This window comes from Plecotus auritus, assembly GCF_963455305.1.
Source record: "Plecotus auritus genome assembly, chromosome: 3".
In the NCBI taxonomy this organism is placed as follows: Eukaryota; Metazoa; Chordata; class Mammalia; order Chiroptera; family Vespertilionidae; genus Plecotus; species Plecotus auritus.
The window spans coordinates 2,737,964-2,755,748 of NC_137772.1; the positions used below are offsets into that span (position 1 = coordinate 2,737,964).

General features: G+C 55.9%; 1 protein-coding gene across 3 annotated transcripts in view; it reads right to left on the reverse strand.

Annotated features, from left to right (window-relative positions):
• DLGAP2 (DLG associated protein 2) overlaps positions 1–17,785 on the reverse strand; it is a 282,363-nt gene that overhangs the window by 228,254 nt on the left and 36,324 nt on the right. For all 3 annotated transcript variants that reach the window (XM_080659612.1, XM_080659611.1, XM_080659609.1), the window contains exon 2: positions 15,032–15,171. In XM_080659612.1, the coding sequence (XP_080515738.1) occupies positions 15,032–15,046 (15 nt within the window). In that variant the 5' untranslated portion in view covers positions 15,047–15,171. The remainder of the gene's footprint in view (positions 1–15,031; positions 15,172–17,785) is intronic.

Sequence of the window (17,785 nt, forward strand, 5' to 3'; positions counted from 1 at the left end):
TCTGGTGAATATAATAGAATCAGGGGCATAGAAAGGGAGTGGACTGACAATTCTCAGGGGGAAAGGGGTATGGAGGGGTTCAGGAAGAGACTAGACAAAAATCATACACCTATGGATGAGGACAGTGGGGGGGGGAGGTAAGGGCAGAAGGGGAGCTATGGGGGGAAAAAGGAGAAACAATTGTAATAATCTGAATAAAGATTTATTTAAAAAAATAAAAATAAAAATAAAGAAATAACCAAAAATCGATATCGTGGGGGAGAAAAACATGAAACAAATTTAAATGCAACATGAGAAAATATTCACTTAATACAAAAAAAAGCAGTGATGAGGAATAAAAAAAATGAAAATGAAAAAGACTCAAGAAAACAGAAAACAAAAAGGGAAATGGCAGATGTAAATCCGAAGATAACAAAATAACATTAAATGTGAATGGATGAAACAATCCCATCAAAGGCATGGATTGTCAGAGCAGATTTTTTTTTTTAAATGACCCAATTCTATGCTTCCTGGGAGACAAACTGTCCATCCAAAGACCCAGGCGGACAGAGACAGACATCCCATGAGAATTCCAACCATGAGGAAGCCAGGGCCCTGGTGCTGATATCAGACAAAACAGGCCGTGAATCAAACCGTCACTGGAGAAAAAGGGGGTGTTTTGGGATGACAAAAGGGTCCGTCGATCAGAAACATGTAACCATTGTAAATGCACATGCCCCTTGGTAACAGAACAAAACACAGGAGCAAGGACTGACAGACACGAAGGGAGGTGCTCAACGATGCCCACTGAGGACTTCAGCACCTCACTTTCCACAAGGGGCTGGTCAACTAGACAGGAGACAGAGGATGTGGGCAACATTATAAACCAACGAGCCCTGACCGGTGTGGCTCAGTGGATAGAGCGTCGGCCTGCGGACTGAAGGGTCCCAGGTTCGATTCCGGTCAAGGGCGTGTACCTTGGTTGTGGGCACATCCCCAGTGGGAGGTGTGCAGGAGGCAGCTGATTGATGTTTCTCTCTCATCGATGTTTCTGACTCTCTATCCCTCTCCCTTCCTCTCTGTAAAAATCAATAATAAAATATATTTCAAAAAAAGAAATTTTAAATAAATAAATAAATAAATCAACGAGGCCTAGCAGACACCAGGGACCATCCCACCCAAATATGCAACAGAATGTACAGTCGTCTCAAGGGCACGTGAAACGTTCCACAGAACAGGCCAACACGCTGAGCCGTAAAACAGCTCCACACACGGACGAGGACAGAAATAACCAAAGTTACGATCTCTGGTCACAGTGGAATCCTATATAATAAAAGCCTAATATGCTAAGTGTCCGACAGTTCATTCGACCAATCGACCAATCGCTATGACGCGCACTGACCACCAGGGGGCAGACGCTCTGACCGGTAGGTTAGCTTGCTGCTGGCGTCCGGCCGATCGGGACTGGGCGAGATAAGCCAGACACGCCCTGGAGCCCTCCCGCAGTCCCCCCTGAGCCCCAATCATGCACCACTGGGGTCCCTCAGCCTGACGGCCTGTGCCCTCTCACAAGCCAGGACCCCTCGGGGGATGTCAGAGAGCTGGTTTCAGCCCGATCCCCGCAGGCCAGGCTGAGGGAATCCCACCGGTGCATGAATCCATGCATCGGGCCTCTAGTAAAATTCGAAATCAGTAACAGGGGAAAGTTGGGAAACTTGCAAACGTGTTGAAATTTGCACACCCCTAAATAACCAATGGATGGAGAACAAATCAAATGGGAAATACTTTGACATCAATGGAAATGAAGACACACATAACAAAACGTACTGAGTGCAGCAGACGCTGTTCTTGGAGGGAAATGCGTGGCCGTGAATGCTAACCTCCCGCCCTGAGACGCTGGGAGAAGAGCACATTAGGAAGGGGAACTGCAGGTGGGACAGGACCGTCTGAAACAGAGAATATAAAAACCAAAGAAAAGTGAGACCAACAGCTGGTTCTACGAAAAGATGGACAAAACCGACAAATCTTTAGGTAGGCTGACCAAGGAAAGAAGGGAAGGCTGGGATTACTAGGACCAGAAATGAAAGAAGACATTGCCATAGACCAGCCGTGGGCAAACTACGGCCCGCGGGCCGGGTCCGGCCCGTTCGGCTGTTCTATCCGGCCCGCGGAGCCGAAAGAGCGGAGGGTTCTCTTGCTCTCCCCTCCGCTCCTTTACTTTGAATTTATATTAGTTCACACAAACACTCCATCCATGCTTTTGTTCCGGCCCTCCGGTCCAGTTTAAGAACCCATTGTGGCCCTCGAGTCAAAAGTTTGCCCACCCCTGCCACAGACCCATGGTCGGCAAAGTGCGGCTCTCAAGCCACATGTGGCTCTTTGGCCCTTTGAGTGTGGCTCTTCCACAAAATACCACGGCCTGGGCCAGTCTATTTTGAAGAAGTGGCGTTAGAAGAAGTTTAAGTTTAAAAAATTTGGCTCTCAAAAGAAATTTCCATCGTTGTACTGTTGATATTTGGCTCTGTGGACTAATGGGTTTGCCGACCACTGCCACAGACCTTGGAGAAAGGAGAAGGAGTGCCTGCCGACAGCCTTAGGCGAAGGGGACACATTCCGAGAAAGATACAAACTCCCAGAACTGACTCCAGAAGGAACGGACACGGAGAACGAGCCTACGACAAGGGAGGACAATGAATTCGTCACAACACCTTGTCCACCAAGGAAAGCTTGGACCCAGACGGCTTCTCCACGGAATTCCGCCAAAAATCTACGGAAGAATTAGTGCTAATGCTTCACAGAATGTTAATACATTCCCAAAAATGTAAGCGAAGGGAACACTTCCAACTCACTTTAGGAGACCAGTTTACCCCGACACCAAAATCCGACAAAGACATCGTAAGAAAAAGAAAAAAGAACAAAAAGGCTGCGGTTCAATTTTGCTTATGAATATGAATGCAAAAACTGCCAATGATCCAGCAACATATAAAAATGATCAGACATTCTTGATAATATTCAACACGCTAAGAATAGAAGGCAACTCCCTCAGACTGATAAAGGACGTGTACAGAAAGCTCAGGGCCAACACCCCTCCTAACGGCGAACAGCTAAGATCAGGAACAAGACCAGGGTGGGGGCTCTCGCCACCTCTGTGCCACCTTGTCCTGAGGTCCTGGCCGGGCAGCCGGGCAACGGAAGGAAATGAAAGGCCTCCAGATTGAAAAGGAAGAAGGGGAGCTATTAATTTTCTGATGACATGCTCATGTGTGTAAGCAATCCTAAGAAATCAATTAAAAACAATTAGAATAAACGAGTTCAGCAAGGTTGAAGAACACCGGATCGATATAAAAAAAAATCAATTGTAATTTTATATACTTGAAATGAACAATCTGAAAATAAAACCAAGGAAACAATTCCATTTACAACGGCATGTAAAAGAATAATAGCCCTCGCTGGTTTGGCTCAGTGGATAGAGCGTCGGCCTGCAGACTGAAGGGTTCTGGGTTCAATTCCGGTCAAGGGCACATGCCCCGGGTTGCGGGCTCCATTCCCAGTAGGGAGCATGCAGGAGGCAGCAGATCCATGATTGTCATCATTGATGTTTCTATCTCTCCCCCTCCCTTCCTCTCTGAAATCAATAAAAATACTTTTTTTTTTAAAGAATAACATTCCTAGGGATACATTTCACCAAAGCAGTGAAGACATTCTCCAAAACGACAAAACATTGTTGAGAGAAGTCAAAGACCCAAACAAATGGAAAGCCATCCCTGCTCGAAGGCGTCACCTGGGTGAGGTGGCGACGCTGCTCAGACGCCTACGGATCCCAGGTGACCCTCCCAGGAGCCCAACTGTCCTCTTCCCAGAGACTGACAGGGTGATTCTAAAATTCACGCGGGATTTCGTGAGGCCCAGGATAGCCAACACCAGCTTCAAAAGGAACAACGAAGTGGAAGGACTCAAAAGCAATAGTGATCTAGACGGTGTGGTACCGGCCCAAAAAGAGGTCGAGGCACCAGAACTGAGAATCCAGGCTAAACCCGTGTTTTATGGCAAATCATTTTCACCAAAACCACCGAATGGGGCCGGAGAGCCTCTCAACCAACAACAGGGGACAACTGGATGGCCCGGCCAGCGTGGCTCAGGGGTCGAGCGTCGACCTAGGAACCAGGAGGTCACAATTCAATTCCCAGTCAGGGCACATGCCCAGTTGCGGGCTCCATCCCCAGTAGAGGGCATGCAGGAGGCAGTGGATCCATGATTCTCTCTCATCCCTGATGTCCTATCTCCCTCTCCCTTCCTCTCTGAAACCAATAAAAATACATCTTTAAGGGGAAAGAAAAGAATGAAGTGGGACCCTCATCTCATACCATCAACAAAATTCAGCTCCCAATGGAGAAAAGGCCTTTACCTCAGACTATCAAACTCTTAGGGAAAAGCACAGTACGGTTTCAGGACTGATTCAGCAACGAATGACGATGGCGAAAAGACGGCGAGGCCGCCAGAAGTGACGGCCGCAGGAGGTGGGTGCGGGACTCCGCGGAGCATGCACCGACACGGTCAAAGGGCTGGGGTTCACGCGGCGGGCCTGCTCCACAATCAGAACAATTCAAATGCTCTCGTTTTTAAAAATTAAGAAATAAATAGAAGTTTTAAAAAGGAGTAACGTTCGGCCCTAACCGGTTTGGCTCAGTGGATAGAGCGTCGGCTTGCAGACTGAAGGGTCCCAGGTTCGATTCCGGTCAAGGGCATGTACCTTGGTTACAGGCTCATCCCCAGTAGGGGGTGTGCAGGAGGCAGCTGATCGATGTTTCTCTCTCATCGATGTTTCTAACTCTCTATCCCTCTCTCTTCCTCTCTGTAAAATATCAAGAAAATATATTTTTTTAAAAAAAGGAATAACGTTCGGATACACGCTCCGATATACATGAACTCCACCTTGGAAACCTGTACTAAGTGGGCAACAATCCCGTTCCCAGTGACCACAGGGAAGCTGCAGACGCGGAGCGGTCGGGCTGGGGCGCCGGGCGGGGGTGACGGGAAGAGGACAGGGTTTCTTGCAGTGACAACGTTCTAAACAGTGGCGATGGCGGCACGAACTGAAGATGGCGGGGTTCCCACACCACACGGGAGCATCGTGTGGTGTCTAAAATGTGCGTCAATAACGCTTCCACACGAGAAGCGCTTTCCTTGGGCAGAAGCGGCGTTGTAGGCAGGAGTGTGAGGGTAGTGTCTCTTCGCCTTTCTCAGTAGGTCTAGCTTTGAAACTGAATGAGAAAGAGACGTCAAAATAGTACTTGACATAAAATGTAAGCACTGAGAACAAATTCCTTCTAAATTTCTTTGGGGAAGAATGGAAGAAAGCATACAAAACACACAGGATAGAGCAAAGTACATTAAATTTCATAAGTTTTTATTTTTATTACTAGTGGCCCGGTGCACGAAATTCGTTCACATTAAAAGGGGATTAATTAGAGGAAATAATTTAATATTGCTATTTGCCCTTTCCCTATAATAGAAGTGTCAGAGATGAAAGAAAATTAGTAAAATGTATATGAAAACCTTCCTCCTGTCAGAGTCTGGGGCTCACCGCGGAACCCAGTCAAGAACCCACCCACCCACATGCACCTCAAAATCGCGTGAGACCCAGATCCGGCCGCCCCCACCCCCCATTGGGATAGATCCAGACCTGGCTAGTCCCACTCTTGTCAAGCCCTGTCAGGCAGGGGACGTAGCCTCAGGTCCCCTGACCCTGTGCCAGGATGGGGGATGTGGCCTGAGGTCCCCCAGCCCAGACCGGGGTGGGGGGCATGCTTTGAGATCCCCCATCAAGCCCCGCCAGGTGTGAGACACGGCCTGAGATCCCCTGTCAAGCCCCACTGGGTGGGGGGCATGTCCTTAGGTCCCCCGTCAAGCCCCACCAGGCGGGGGGGGGGGGGCGGGGCGGGCGCAGCCTCAGGTCCCCCAGCCCGGCACCGGGAGCGGGGAACAGCCTCAGGTCCCCTGTCAAGCCCCATTGGCAGGGGGGTGCAGCCTCAGGTCCCCCCTGGGCGGGGGGCGCGGCCTGAGTTCCCCCGACCCAGCACTGGGGGTGCACCTTGAGGTCCCCTGTCAAGGCCCACCAGGCAGAGGGGTGCAGCCTCAGGTCCCCTGTCAAGTCCTGCCAGGTGTGGAAGGCAGCCTGAGGTCCCCTGTCAAGCCCCACGGGGGCGGGGGAGGGCGTAGCCTCAGGTCCCTGCTGATTGCTTGTTAAGGCTCCTTATGGGACCTTGGCCTCAGCTGTGGGTGCAGCCATCTTTGTGATGGAGTGATGGTTAATTAGCATATCCCCTCTTTATTAGATAGGATTTTACTCCTCACCCGAGGATATTTTCCCATTGATTTTTAGAGAGCGTGGGAGAGAGAGGGAAAGACAGACACATTGATGCGAGAGAAACACATCGATGGGTTGCCTCCCTGTTCCTGGGATAAAACCTCGGCAATGGTCACTCTTTTGTGGAATACAATGAACAACATAAACTGGTGAACAAAAATAGAGACAGAGAAGCATCGAACAGACTGTCAAACCTCAGAGGGAAGGGGCGGGGGGCGGGGGGCTAGGAGATTACCCTAAGGACTTGTGTGCACGTGTATAAGCAGAACCCATGGACACAGACAGCAGGGGGTGAGGGCGTGTGCTGGCGGCGGGAGTGGGTGGGGAGAGGTCAATGGGGGGAAAAAGAGACTCGCGTAATACTCTCAACAACAGAGAATTTAAATTAAGAAAACAACACCTCAGCAATGAGTAACTAGCTGCTTGCTGCCACTGTCCCTGTTCCATCCCCACACGCATGTCCCTGGCTGTATCCCCAGGACCTGGAACTCGCCGCGGCCTGCATGGCGCTCGCTGGACAGACACTGTCGGGACCCTCCTCCGTGGGTGCCCACCCAGACCCCCCCCCCCGGGCACTGCCCTGAGCCAGCCCCGCCCCTCTGCCCCAGCTCACTCCTTCCAGTCACTCCTTCACTCAGCGGGCATCTCTGGGGCTCGGTGTTGGGTGCCCAGGGCTGCTCAGAACACACACATCCATGGAGAACAGAGACGTCGTAAGGAAAGGGCTCGGAACACGGTGCTGTGGCTGAACTGCGCCCCACATGCTGAAGCCCTAACCCTCAGCCCCTCCGAACGTGGCCCCATTGGGAGATACGGCCTGCACAGAGGTCAGCAAGTCAACACGAGGTCATTCGGGGGAGCCCTAGTCCAATACTGACCACAGTCCTGATCAGAAGTCTGAACACAGACGGACATGCACAGACACGCACAGACATGCACAGACACGCACAGACATGCACAGACACGCACAGATATGCACAGACATGCACAGACACACGCAGTCAGACACGTGCACACACATCTGCAGACACATGCAGGCATGTGCAGACACACACAGACACGCACAGAGAAGACCACATACAAGCGAAGGAGAGAGCCACCCTCAAGCCCGCAGAGAGCCTGGCATCGCGGCGGGAACCACGGGAGGCGGGTGACGACGCGCCCTGGACGTCAGGTGACAGGTGCGGAAACCAGACGTCTGTGAGGACTGAAGCCCCTGACCCTGGCTGCCGGGTGCCCTCCGCAACGCGGGTGCCTGTCTTGGCGGCGTGGGGCCGGCGCCTGCACCCCGCCCGCTGCCCTGGGACGCCCTTCCCCACTGCAGGCCTTGGAAGACAGCGAGTCGGTCCAGAGGCACACGCAACATCCTGCATTTACCCAGAGAGCAAGGTTCACATCAGAGGTGCCGGCGCCAACGTGTGGGAGAGCCCCGGTGGGGGGACTTCCGGGGGCGGGGGGGCATCAGGACATCACACCGCTCGCAGCAGCACGAGGTGAAGGACGAGGGGTAAGAGCCCGCGTTCCCCAATGGCATTCGGGAGAGAAGGATTACCACCAAGTGCCTACCCAGTTAGCTGCCACGGGTCCAAACCAGAACCATCCCCACACGCCACGATATTTTGAATTGAACTAAAACAATCAATTTGCCATGAATATCATAAAAATAAACATATTACTCACAATTCGGGTGTTCTTGAATATTTTCAGTTGAAAATTCTCACGGAAGATGATTTTTTTAAAGCATCTATAGACGCTTATGGCGTACAAAGGGTTAAGAACGGAATTGAGACACCAAGAAAAGCCCTGGCTGGTGTGGCTCAGTGGAGAGAGCGTCGGCCTGCAGACTGAAGGGTCCCGGGTTCAATTTCGGTCCAGGGCTCATGTCTGGGTTGCGGGCTCAGTCCCCAGCAGGGGGCATGCAGGAGGCAGCCGGTCAATGATTCTCTCTCATCACTGATGTTTCTATCTCTCTCTCCCTCTCCCTTCCTCTCTGAAATCAATAAAAATAAATAAAATTTAAAAAAGACAAATATAACCGGGTGACCACTTGTTATTGACTTTAATACGTAGAAGCCACAGGCATGTGGTAGTATTCGGGGCTTCTGTTAAGCACGGCTCTGCTCGTGACATGCAATCATGTTCCTTATTTTACTGTGATAGCAGAGAAGTGACTAAAAGTCTGAGTGAGACAAACAGTTCTGAGGAAGCCGGGGCGCCACGGACAGGCGCTGCCACGGAGCCGCCACAGATCTGCCACGGACAGGTGCTGCCACGGAGCCGCCACGGACAGGCGCTGCCACGGAGCCGCCACAGATCTGCCATGGACAGGCGCTGCCACGGAGCCGCCACAGATCTGCCATGGACAGGTGCTGCCACGGAGCCGCCACAGATCTGCCACGGACAGGTGCTGCCACGGAGCCGCCACGGACAGGCGCTGCCACGGAGCCGCCACAGATCTGCCATGGACAGGCGCTGCCACGGAGCGGCCACGGAGCCGCCATGGAGCCGCCACAGACAGGCACTGCCACGGAGCAGCCATGGAGCCGCCACGGAGCTACCACGGACAGGGGCTGCCACGGAGCGGCCACACGCCATTAGCCGAGAGCAAGGGCCCGAGCGTTTAGCAGCACCAGTTGTCACAAAGGCAGGTTTATTCCAAAATGACAAATTAGCCAGCCCTCCTGGCGGAGCGGGCCCTGTCTCCTAGGAGACCAAGCCCTCAGCCTTCCTGTTCACCACGGACGTGTTTAAAGGGACACGCACGTTTTTATCATAACAGACCAGGGCAGCGTGCCGTCATAATACAGGGTGTACGAACCTTAAAAAAAAAAAAAAAAAAAAGCCACCATCCTGGCAATAAAAACAAACCTCCCGTAACCCTGAGCCACCGGGGATCAGGCACCAGGGCCCGGGGGGTCAAAATGGGAGCTGCTGCGTGGAGGGACGAGGCCAAGCGGCGGAGCAGCGGTTGTGTCTGAACCGCCTCAGTCCCCGTCCCGGTCCACACCCCATCCCCGCCCCGAGGCCCACACCCCGTCCTGTCCCCGAGGCCCACCCCTGCCCCCACCCTGCACCCCGCCCCATCCCCCCAGGCCCACACCCCGTCCCATCCCCGCCCCAAGGCCGACACCCCGTCCAGTCCCCGAGGCCCACACCCTGTCCTGTCCCCGAGGCCCACACCCCGTCCTGTCCCTGCACCCCATCCCTGCCCCGAGGCCCACGCCCCGTCCTGTCCCCGAGGCCCGCACCCACCCCATCCCCGCACCCCATCCCCGCAGGGTGCGCTGGCCTTCAGGTGTGTTGGGGGTGAAGCCTAAACCCGCACGTAAACGGCGTGGGAGCGGAGCTTCCACACGACGGCGCGTTCCAAACTAGAGAACGCACAGGGAGGAAGAATGCGGGGTGGGCCACGCGGCTGCAGCTGCTCCTGTGGAGAAGGACGCGGTGATGGTATGAGACCAGCTGCCCCCGCCTCACACCTGCACCCGGCTTTGCCCACCTGCGTCCTTTTTTCCCTTTTTTTAAACTTAATTCTTTACATGCGTCTCCTTCCCCCGTCAACCTCTCCCGGCCGCTCCCACCCCCAGCACACGCCCTGGCCCCCTACCGTCCGTGTCGTGGGTGACGCTCATGTGCAGGCACGCACGTCCGTTGCTTGGCCTCTTATCCCGCCCCCCCCCCCCCACATCTTTAAATGTTTAATTAAAGTAGAATGTTTGGCCCTGGCTGGTGGCTCCATTGGAGCACTGCCCCGGACACCAAGAAGTTGCGGGTTCAATTCCCTGTCAGGGCACGTACTCAGGCTATGGGTTTGATCCCTGGTCAGGGTGCATACAAGAGGCAACCAATCGATGTTTCTCACATCAACGTTTCTCTCTCCCTCCCTCCCTCTCCATAAAAATCAGTAAAAAACATGTCCTCAGATGCGGATTTTAAAAAGTATAACATTTTATAATATCTTATAACAAGAGGGTTTACATCAGTGTTGTAACCATTGTGATATTGTGTCTGTGTTTATCATAAGTTCGGAACACAGTGTCTGAGAGAATCTACTCTGTGAGACTATGAATTAAGTTAAATGCTTACAAATGGATAAACACTTTTAAAATTGGTATTTAGATGCTTATTAAACTTTTTGTTGTGCCCGGCTGGTGTGGCTCAGTGGCTGAGCATCGACCTATGAACCAGGAGGTCACAGTTCGATTCTGGGTTGGGGCACATGCCCAGGTTGCAGGCTCAACCCCCAGTGTGGGGTGTGCAGGAGGCAGCCAATCCATGATTCTCTCTCGTCACTGATGTTTCTCTCTCTCTCCCTCTCCCTTCCTCTCTGAAATCAATAAAAACATATTTTTTAAAAAAAACTTTTGTTGTTAAACCCATAACGCATTAATTAACCATGACTATAGTGTGCAAATGTGTGGGCAAAGGTTAACTGCCAGATGCTCAAATAAGGATGGATTGTCCAATAAATGCATGACCTCAGGTGAGGATTAAACATGAGGCATAAGTGAAGCTACTCCACCCAGCCCGCTCTCTACACACACAGCACACAGCCAGATACACCCATACACACACAGCCAAACACACATATATACACACAGACACACACACACAGCTAAACACACACACATACACGCATACACACACATATACACACACAGCCAAACACACACATATACACACACACAGACACAGAGACACAGACACATACAACACACAGCCAGACACACTCATACACACATACACACACCCATACACACACAGCCAAACACACACATACACACACACACAGACACAGAGACACAGACACACACACAGCCAGACACATACAGACACAGAGACACAGACACATACAACACACAGCCAGACACACTCATACACACATACACACACCCATACACACACAGCCAAACACATACATACACACACACACACAGAGACACATACACACACAACACACAGCCAAACACACACACATACACAGACACATACACACAGACACATACACACAGACACACACAACACATAGCCAGACACAGCCAAACACACACAGACACACACACAGACACAGAGACACAGACACAAATAACACACAGCCAGACACACACATACACGCATACACACACACATATACACACACAGCCAAACACACACATATACACAGACACACACAACACACATACACATATACACACACATCCACACACATACATGCACAGCCAAACACACACATATACACATACACAGACACAGAGACACAGATACACACAATACACAGCCAGACACACACATATACACATATCCAAACACACACATATACACATACACACAGACACAGACACACACAACACACAGCCAGACACACACATACACGCATACACACAAACATACACACACAGACACAGAGACACAGACACACACACAGCCAGACACACTCATACACACATACACACACAGCCAAACACACACATATACACAGACACACACAACACACATACACATATACACACACAGCCACACACATACATGCACAGCCAAACACACACATATACACATACACAGACAGAGACACAGACACACACAATACACAGCCAGACACACACATATACACATAGCCAAACACACACATATACACACACAGACACACAGACACAGACACACACAACACACAGCCAGACACACACATACACACATACACACACAGAGACACACAGACACAGACACACACAACACACAGTTAGACACACACATATACACACAGACGCACACAGACACACACAGCACACAGCCAGACACACACATATATACACACAGACACACACACACAAACACATGTGCACGCACACACGCAACCCTGAATGGACAGCCTCGCCGAGTTCACGGAGACTCAGTCTGAGGTCCTTGCTTCCAAGGAACGGCCTCCCGGGCAGTGCCGCCCGTTGGGAAGAATGAGCCACCGGAGCACAGCGCCCTCACCGCTGGCGGGAGGACGGACGGCGGAGGCTGAGGTCCTCGCACGGCGAGGTCTCTCCCTTCCTCTCTCCACGAGATCAGGAAGAAGCACCCTCAGCTGAGGATTCTGGGGAGTCTACCATTTCGGACGCCAGACCCGCCCACACGCCCAGCGCGGTGCGGCGCACGCCGTGGGGGCCAGCCTCCGCACTCAGCGCCGCTGCTTCCCCAACAAAAGCCGGTCTGAGCAACGTGCTCTCGCCAGGAAAGGGCAGGCGGCTGGGCTGTGGGCTCGGGGCTGGCACAGCGCCTGCCCACGCTGGTTCCAACGCGCACGTCTTTTTCCCGCCGCTCGCACCGTCACCGTGTAAAGCCGCAGGCGCGAGCGTGCCTCCAGCGTGCCTGTGGGTGCGGACTGTCCCCGCACCCGGGAGTCATTGACGTGCGGACATGGATCAGAGTGGACGGTGCCTGACACGTCCCGTCCTCACAGAGACCTGACCGGCAGGAAGCCTGACCCCTGCTCACCCGCAATCACACGCCCTCACACCCACGAGCACACGCCCTCACACCCGCAATCACACGCCCTCACACCCACAATCACACGCCCTCACACCCGCGACCACACGCCCTCACACCCGCGACCACACGCCCTCACACCCGCAATCACACGCCCTCACACCCGCGACCACACGCCCTCACACCCGCGACCACACGCCCTCACACCCGCGACCACACGCCCTCACACCCGCGACCACACGCCCTCACACCCGCGACCACACGCCCTCACACCCGCGACCACACGCCCTCACACCCGCAATCACACGCCCTCACACCCGCGACCACACGCCCTCACACCCACAATCACACGCCCTCACACCCGCGACCACACGCCCTCTCACCCGCGACCACACACCCTCACACCCGCAATCACACACCCTCACACCCGCAATCACACGCCCTCACATCCATGACCACAAGCCCTCACATCCATGGCCACAAGCCCTCACACCGCAATCACACGCCCTCTCACCCGCAATCACATGCCCTCACACCTGCAACTACACAGCCTCACATCCATGACCACACGCCCTCTCACGGGGTCCTTCCCAGAGCCCCGCACCAGCGCCCCCAGGGTCACCGCGCCCCACACAGCACAGCTCACACACACGGGACACTTGACACCTCGGCAGGCACGGGGGACGGAAAAGCAGCTCTCGTCCATGCTCCCGGCGGGAAGGAGGGAGGATGCAGGCACCACGGACCCCAGCGAGCGCCTCCCCAAATAGGAAGCGGGCCCAGAATCGGGGCGCCGGGTGACATCCTCCTCGGGAACGCACGACGGGAGCTGGCAGGCCGGAGCGAGCAGAGCCCGGGCCCCGCACAGATCCCGAAGCCACCCAGGCCGAGCAGGGTGCGGCGCTGAGAAGGTGTTCCATGAAATGTGGCTGCACGGCTGCGCGAATGTGGCAAAGGTGGGCCTTGGCGGCTGACGCTGAGGCGGAGTCAGGCCCAGGGAGCGTCCCTCTCGCCCAGGGAACGGAACGGTCAGGCGGGGACCCACGGGAACGGTCAGGCGAGGACTCACGGGAACGGTCAGGCGGGGACCCACGGGAACGGTCAGGCGGGGACCCACGGGAACGGTCAGGCGGGGACCCACGGGAACGGTCAGGCGGGGACCCACGGGAACGGTCAGGCGGGGACCCACGGGAACCGTCAGGCGGGGACTCACGGGAACGGTCAGGCGGGAACTCACGGGAACGGTCAGGCGGGGACTCACGGGAATGGTCAGGCGGGGACCCACGGGAACGGTCAGGCGGGGACCCACGGGAACGGTCAGGCGGGGACTCACGGGAACGGTCAGGCGGGGACTCACGGGAACGGTCAGGCGGGGACTCACGGGAACGGTCAGGCGGGGACTCACGGGCCCGGGGAGCGTCCCTCTGGCCCACGGGAACGGAACGGTCAGGCGAGGACCCACAGGAACTGTCAGGCGGGGACTCACAGGCCCGGGGAGCGTCCCTCTGGCCCACGGGAACGGAACGGTCAGGCGGGGACTCACGGGAACGGTTAGGCAGGGACTCATGGGAACGGTCAGGCGGGAACTCACGGGCCGCGGGCGGGACGCACCTGCTGTGCACGCGGGGCCTGGGCACCCCTGGTTGCGACCCCCGGGGTGGGAGAAACGCCGATCACACTGAAGCGAGTGAAAGGCGGCCCGTGCGTCTCGCACGCACACGGAGGGACAGGAGGGCCCCTCGGCGGCACCACGGCAGGAAGGGAACCGCCACGGGCCGTCGGGTGTCCAACAGCCGCTGAAGGGGAGTCTCAGAGCAGGTGTCAGTGCGCAGCCTCGGCGGGAGGGGGCGGGTGCGTTTTCCTGGAAATCCCGGCGAAACGTACACGGAAGATCCCTAATACCTGCATGGCTGTCGAAACAGCCAAGTCCAGAAATGCCTCCGGAGGAGATCGGTACCTGACCAGGGAAACTCGCCCGAGCGTGTGCACCCGGCCGAGGCCTGGCCGTCGGTCCATCCAGCCGCTGCCCGCAGACGCGCCGCCGCCAAGGACACGCTTCGCCGCTGCTACGATGGTGTCACCGCGCGGGTGGAAGGAGGGCTGCCGTGACGGCCGTTACTCTGTTTAAACACCTGGCACTGGTCCCATCATGTTACGGGTGTCCATGGTGGGTAAGTAAGGAAGAACACAGGAAAACATGCAAAGTTAACCTACCTGGGCGGTCCCCATGCTGGCCGGGGGGTGAGGGCCACGGGGTGCTGGCCGGGGGTGCTGGCCGGGGGTGCGGGCCCAGGGCGGTCGCCGGCAGCCGCTGGAACCGGGAGCTACGGCCGAGCCTCAGACGGCGGGAAGGCCTAGGGCAAGGAAGGGACAGAAATGGGGAGAAGGTGATAAAACGGCCCAACAACCTCCCAGGGGTGGGGGGGGGAGGGGGGGGACACGGATGCACACCCGACCCGTGACAGCAGGCGATCGGGCCGTCGCCCGGAACGGCAGCCCAGCCGGGGCCCGCGCGCCGCCGGCAGCCCCGCACACGTCATGGAAAAGAGTTCGGTTCTCCAGCAGCGCTGGAAATGACGACACACGGGCCTCACCACCTGAGGATGCTCCGGCCCCCGGAAAGAATAAAAGCCCACGCTACCCACACTGCTGCTCCCGCGTGTACCCGGAGAAGCAGCGTCTGTGAGCGGAGGCCAGGCCTGCGGAGGCCGGAGGCCGGCAGCCTCCAGGAAGCAGAAGCGCGGCCCCGGGGTATAAACAGCCGATCAGTGTATTCCCAGGGACGGCGCTGCACCCAGAGGAAGCTGCGGGGACGTGAGAGAAAGGAGGGGGTCGTCAGACACGTGGCGAGCTATACGATGCGCTGCTCCCGGGCCCGTGGCTTACGGAAGCACGAAGTCATGGTCTCCCCCAAAACGCATGGATTCCCAGTCAGGGCACATGCCCAGGTTGCGGGGTTCGGTGCCAAGGCAGGGCGCTTACCGGAGGCAACGGATCGACGTTTCTCTCTCACATCAGTGTTTCTCTCTCTCTCTCTCTCTCTCTCTCTCTCTCTCTCTCTCTCTCTCTCTCTGAAATCCATTTTTTTTTTAAAAGGAGGAACGTGTTACTGATTCAAATACTTGTAACTCATCCTGTGTCTTAGGTCTCTTTGCTAGCATCCTTCCGGGTTCGTTTTCCTCCTGCTCAGAAATATCCTGTTTTCTTTCCACGTGGTCTCCGTGGGGCAAACACTCCGCGTCCTCGCAGCCTCTAACAGTGTCTGCATTTTGCCCTCAACGCTGAGTGACCGACGAGGCACAGAATTCAAGACGCTCCTAGCTGTCCCCAGAGCCACTGCTACGCGGACCTTCCCGTGAGTCGGTGAGCAGTTCCGTCCCCCGAAGGGCTCCAGACTCGCTCCTCGCCCTGGACGCTGCGTTTCACAAGGAAGGCTCGGGATGTGCGTGCCATCTGTCTTCATTCCGGCCCAGCAGGTGGCACAGTTTTTCAACCTGAGAACAATCTTCCTCGCTTTCGGGGGGCGGGGGGGGGGGAATTACCAGCCACTTTATCTCCAATACCGATTCACGGCCTTCCTGCCGATGACCTCCTCCCGTGGCTTTTATCGGGGGATCTTCTCCCCTGCGGGGCGATCCGCTCCGTCACTCGCTGTGCTGCTTCGTGGTCTCTCCTTGGCACGTCTGCCGTTAATCCTAGGACTGTCTTCAACTCGACTTTCCGGCTTACTCGTTCCTTCAGCTATGCCTTGAGTTTCCATTTCAAGGGCTGTCTATAGATATAAAACCCTAACATGCAAATAGACCTCACGGCGGAGCAACTGAACAACCGGTCACTATGACGTGCGCTGACCACCAGGGGGCGTGCACAGAACATGACGGGCATTGGCTGCGGCGGGATGGTGGAGCAGGTGAGTGGGGGCGCCAGACGAAGGTGGGGTGCCCGTCCCTGTCATCGGGGGGAGCCTCTGGTGGTGACTGAAAATTCTTTGCTCCCGCCACACGCTTGCACCTGCTGCTGGCACCGGCCCTGATCGCTCGGTGCCGTCGGCAGGTACGAGCGGCAGCTGCCGGCCCCGATCGCCCCTCAGGGCTTCTCCACCTCCCCCTGCTCCTGAGGGGCGATCAGGGCAGCAGCCGCCACTCACACCTGCTGCTGGTGCCGGATCCAATGACTCTGCGCCGCCAGCGGGTGCAAGCGGGGCTGGTGCCGTCAGCGCCCGGGAGCAGCAGCGGCGGGAGCGGTGCTGCCGGCAGACAGGGGACCGGGGGCTGCGGCAGGAGGGGCCAGGCAGGGGCACGGAGGTTGGGCCGAGACCCGACCCTGTGCCCACCGCAGCCTCACAGCCCACAGTTCCTGTCAAGGTGCACGAATTCGTGCACTGGGCCCCTAGTTGTTTTTATAAGATCCCTAGCTGGTCCTTTGACCTAACTTCCGATCCTCGCTTTACAGGTGCTCACTCATCACCCTGCTAAGAAGCACAGGTGTGGGCCCCGGACCCTCGTCACGGGCAAGGCCTCCGTGCCCGGGGCCGCGGTGAGACGTGGAGAGAACAACAGACTTGCCCCCACGGTGACCGTGAAGATCAGTGAATGACTCGGGGAGCCCGGAACACTGCCAGACACGTCGTAAAAGCTCAACAAATGAGGGGCCAGAGGCCTCCTCCGGTCGGACGCCCGACCACCCGTGAACGGGCCGCTCAATTCCGTGACACGAATCCGGGTGCCAGCGACGCCCGCCCTGCCGCTCCCGCCCGCGAGTTGTCATTCTCTCCAAGATCCTTGCTCTTCCTTCGCAGGTGGAGCCTGAAACCGCCCGACATCACAGGAGGCCTTTCCTCCGTCCTCTCTGGTCCTGTCACCTAGCAGGAGGCCACCTTGCGGCAGCCCGTGCTTTCTCCCCCAGGTGGTGACGCCTTTGGTGGCCCGGTTCGGCCACCTGTCCATCCTCCTCGCCGCCCACGGGGTG